Below are 4,062 nucleotides of genomic sequence, written 5' to 3' on the forward strand. Positions count from 1 at the left end.
AGACTGACAAATCAGCGATGGCCAACCTATCAGACATTTTAGTGGTTGGTAAACAACAGAAGAAAACGGAAGTGATAGATACAGCAATCTCAACAGACAGCAACAAATAGAAAAGGGAACATGAGATGCTTGAAAAATACCAAGATAATAGAGACTTTCGGGTGTGACTCTCATACTAGGAGTATATAAACATATACTAGGAGTATATAAATATAGTATATAATGAAAGTATTGGAGGCATTGATTCAAAGAAGCTGAACAAAGTGATAAAGATTACTCATATTTTCAGGCAAGAAAATAAAACTGCTCACCACTGATTATATATTTATTTGACATTATTCAAAGCATACAAGTCCAGTAATACATGCATGCATTTTCACTATTCATGTATTAAAAAAAAAATAACAATCAAAACAGCTCCTCATCTTGTCCCACTGATGTCCCAGTTTACTTCATCCATATAAATACAAAAAATAAATTAAGATATCTGTTCACTTGTTTAGCTCCAATGTAAAACTATGAAACCTTATAAATGAGCAGAACTAACAAGTGCAACATCTGTCTTTAACTTAATGTTCGGGAAGAGGTAGATTTACAGTAGGCATCAACTTTTCAAAATTAATTGGTCTCTGAGTGTTTTCTCCCTCTGTGGCTGTTCAGAAATCACCCAACAGATAGATAAAGTGTCGTCTAAAACATATTGTATCATATTTTGTTTCATAGCATTTATTAGTTTTGGTTACAAAACCACGTTTAGATGTTCTGGTCCTTCAGGGTGATGAAATAATAATAACAAAAAAATTAAAAATAAAACAACGAAAATGGTGAGAATGTTTAATGTGTACATGGATAGTGAAGTATGTGGACTTTTTAATTGCTATTATACTTTACCTCTGCAAAAAGTGCTGTAGCCCATGCTGGCAGTGCAGCTTAACTAAAGCAGCAAGCTTGAAACTCCACAAAAGAAAAACTAAACCAGTATTTGAAGTATGCAGCGCATATAAAAGATTTTCTACCTCAACCTAGGCTGAACGTCCCATTCCCTCGGTCACACTTCCTAAACCACACTGCGTTAGATGTGCATTAATATGGTTCAGCTTTGTCCATAGTCTCTCACCAGAGCCATTTGCTAACGTTTTAGCCAGCATGTCTGGAAGCTGTCGAATCTGCATTGCTGTGGCAGACGCAGCCCAAGCACTGATCTTTGCATGCAGCTCTAAGTCGTTGAGTTCTGAAGTGCTCTGCTTTTTGCCATTCTCAGAAAGGAGCTTGTGCACAATTCGATGCAGACGCTTGTTCATTTTATGGTGAACGAAAAAAGCTGGGATGATTTCTTTAAGGTAGTCCCCTCCATCTGCAAATTACAGTTAAGATAAGCAATCAGTAAACAATTAGAAAACACAAAATTCCAGCATGACAGCAATGCAGTCACGTCATTCTGAGAGTACTTTTTTCTTATCATGAAGCCATTCCTGGAATTACTACAACAGAAACTGAAAATAAAACCTGTTGTGGTTGTAATTCCATGCTCAGTTAAGTTTTTGAAGTGAAAGGTATTTAGATGTCTTAATGACATGGTGTGATTACAGAGGGTAAATAATTAATTTTTTTTTAACGATCTCTTTATTCAAACACAAATCAGAGTCAAAAATCGTGGTGTAATCATTGATAGTTAAACATTAACATCTGCTTCAAATCACCGGACAGATATTTTACACCTTCTTTGAATTATTGATTAATCTTCTGCATCTTTGTCAAATAATTTTCATTCATGCGCAGGCATACCACCACATAATGCACCTTGGTGTTTAACTTTTATGTGCCTCTTCCTGTTTTTCCTTCTGCTTAGAGAATCCTTTTTAAACTTGGGACCTTACCTTTGAGCTCCGTGCAGTTAGCACATACACTGTCGTGCCAGGTGGAGCCCCTCAGCACCATCTGTAGCCCTGCATCAATACACTTCTTGTGTGCCGTGCAGTTGTGCAAAGCAGAGGAAAAGTCGGAGAAAGTGTTGCTGGAGCAAACGTGGCACACTGTGTTCTTCTCAGGTGTACCTGGTTGAGAATCACATAAGATGTCTTGATTAAGAACAAAGAATGCTTTTTGCTTTCCAAGGTTAATGAAGCTTAATATTTCACCTCCATCGAACAATTCTGATGTGCTTGAATTTAACTGGTGAGTGTTTAATACGTTTATGGAGATAGCACACACCATGCTAGCTCCTCAACATCTTCATGTTTCAAAACTGGCTAGCCAATGATAACAGTTTTAGTTAAATTGTTGGTGGGACTGGATAGTGTAGTGGTAAGATTGCCACCTTTCATGACAAGGGTTCAAATTCTCAGATACCAAGCAGATGAAAGGTACTACCTCCAGTAGGGGTCCTCAGGCAAGACCCTCTTACCCTGACTGCCTACCAATGTAAGTTGCTTTGGAAAAGCATCTGCTAAATGCATAAACATAAAGTATGGGACTGTGAAGCTTACAAGCTGATATGAAATCAATGTCCATATTAAATGAAGAGAGCAGGTAAATGTGAAGTTTGGTATGCTTTCACTGATATTTTCTGTTTGGGTTTTAATAAAACAGCTCAAGTGTTCTAAAGCTGTCATGTGTCAAATAATTCTGATTTAAGCTTTAGGAATAAAAGCCTCTGAATGGGTAAGTAACTAATTTGAGAACTCTGCCACATGCACTGCCTGTAGACTTTGTTTCCAAGCTGGCATTTTGACATGTCACACCTGGAAATCACGGATGGAACGCATTATCGCTTAAAGGTATGTTGCTGACCTATACCGTGTGAAAAGCTTTGACATTCTGAACGCGTCTTGTTCGATCTACCTTTGGTGAACACTCCTTGTCCGGACGGACACTCGCTGTGGCGGACGCACATGCCGAAGCCCTTCCTGTAGTAGTACCCTGGTTTACACTCGCACTGGCAGTCGCTGTCGGCGGTGCACTCCTTCTTCACTACCTGGTTGTGCCCACAGACACTGCAGCGTCGACACTCGTCGATGTAGTTCCACACATGCGTGAATGTGCCCTCTGGGCACTGTGCGCACTCGGTCTTCCTCGTCGACGAGCAGCTTGAGAGCAGGTAGGCTCCCGGGGGGCAGCTGTCACACTGCAACGAATTGCCAGTGAGCGGGTCCGTGACTTCGTGGGTCAGCTGCGAGGCGACGCTGTTCACCAGAGTGGTACAAGCTGATAACAGCAGCATGAGCAAAACAAACATCTGAAAGGAGGGAAATAAAAGAAAGCAAGACAGAAGAAAAGTTATTTTGGGAGCAACAAGAAAAAGAAAAAAAATATGAAGAAAAATGCAGCGGTTATCTCGGAACAGGTTATCCTGAACACAGTCAGGGTCAATTTAGATGAAAATAACCGATGAAAAGTCCCATTCCTCTGATGTTGCCATCCGATATGTTTGCCGCGGCATGTCTCAGTCAGTGTCTCCACCTACCATTGTGACTGTGATGTGGCAGCCGGAGCAGTCTGTCAAGAGGATGATGCTTTCTCTACCTACCCATCTCTATTTATACTATTACGCCTCCACAAAGCCCATTGAATTGGATAATCACTGATTGAGAAAAGAAATCCCTCTTTCCTCTATTCACACGAAGTTGATTGCCCCCACCCCCCCTATTATGTCTACATAATGATGCGTGCTTTAATTTGAATCCATCCATCCACCAAGCTAAACTTTAATTCAGTTTAAGATGGAAGAAGTTTCTTTTGGTTTAAGATTTTTTTTTTATGGCACATTTGGAAACGCATTCAAATTAATAGCCTGGTGTAAACTTGTAAACCAAGTTAAATGTTGATTTGTTTTTAACTTTCCTTTTCTTTTTAACTTAGTTAGCTTTTACAATAATCCTGTGTCTATAGCTTATACATTTACAGGACTAAGGGTGAGTGCGTGTGTGCGTGATGTCCCATCGTTATGTGAATGTGTCATCTGAATTTAGTTCCGTGTGATTCTGTATTCTTACATTTGCTCCCGTACTGTATAAACACTTTCATTTGGAGAGTATGGTGGCATACAACAGGCTTTTTTTCTTG

At 39.7% G+C, this 4,062-nt stretch overlaps 1 protein-coding gene across 1 annotated transcript; it reads right to left on the bottom strand.

Moving 5' to 3' along the window:
• Window positions 1-366: 366 nt before the first annotated feature.
• Window positions 367-3,488, bottom strand: tnfrsf11b (tumor necrosis factor receptor superfamily, member 11b). The gene is made up of 4 exons (XM_072370214.1): window positions 3,464-3,488; window positions 2,842-3,235; window positions 1,878-2,054; window positions 367-1,354 (listed from the first exon to the last, which is right to left on the bottom strand). The coding sequence occupies exons 1-4, from the start codon at window positions 3,464-3,466 to the stop codon at window positions 1,023-1,025; spliced, it is 906 nt and encodes a 301-aa protein (XP_072226315.1). The 5' UTR covers window positions 3,467-3,488; the 3' UTR covers window positions 367-1,022.
• Between the last annotated feature and the right edge of the window lie 574 nt (window positions 3,489-4,062).

The sequence above is a fragment of the Leuresthes tenuis genome, unplaced genomic scaffold, assembly GCF_036924035.1.
Source record: "Leuresthes tenuis unplaced genomic scaffold, fLeuTen1.0.hap1 SCAF_18, whole genome shotgun sequence".
Lineage (NCBI taxonomy): Eukaryota > Metazoa > Chordata > Actinopteri > Atheriniformes > Atherinopsidae > Leuresthes > Leuresthes tenuis.

Coding starts and splice junctions, on each gene's coding strand:
- tnfrsf11b (XM_072370214.1), bottom strand. Junction 2,055..2,841: donor ACAAGGAGTGTTCACCAAAG/GTAGATCGAACA, acceptor ATTCTCAACCAG/GTACACCTGAGAAGAACACA. Junction 1,355..1,877: donor TAACTGCACGGAGCTCAAAG/GTAAGGTCCCAA, acceptor TGTAATTTGCAG/ATGGAGGGGACTACCTTAAA.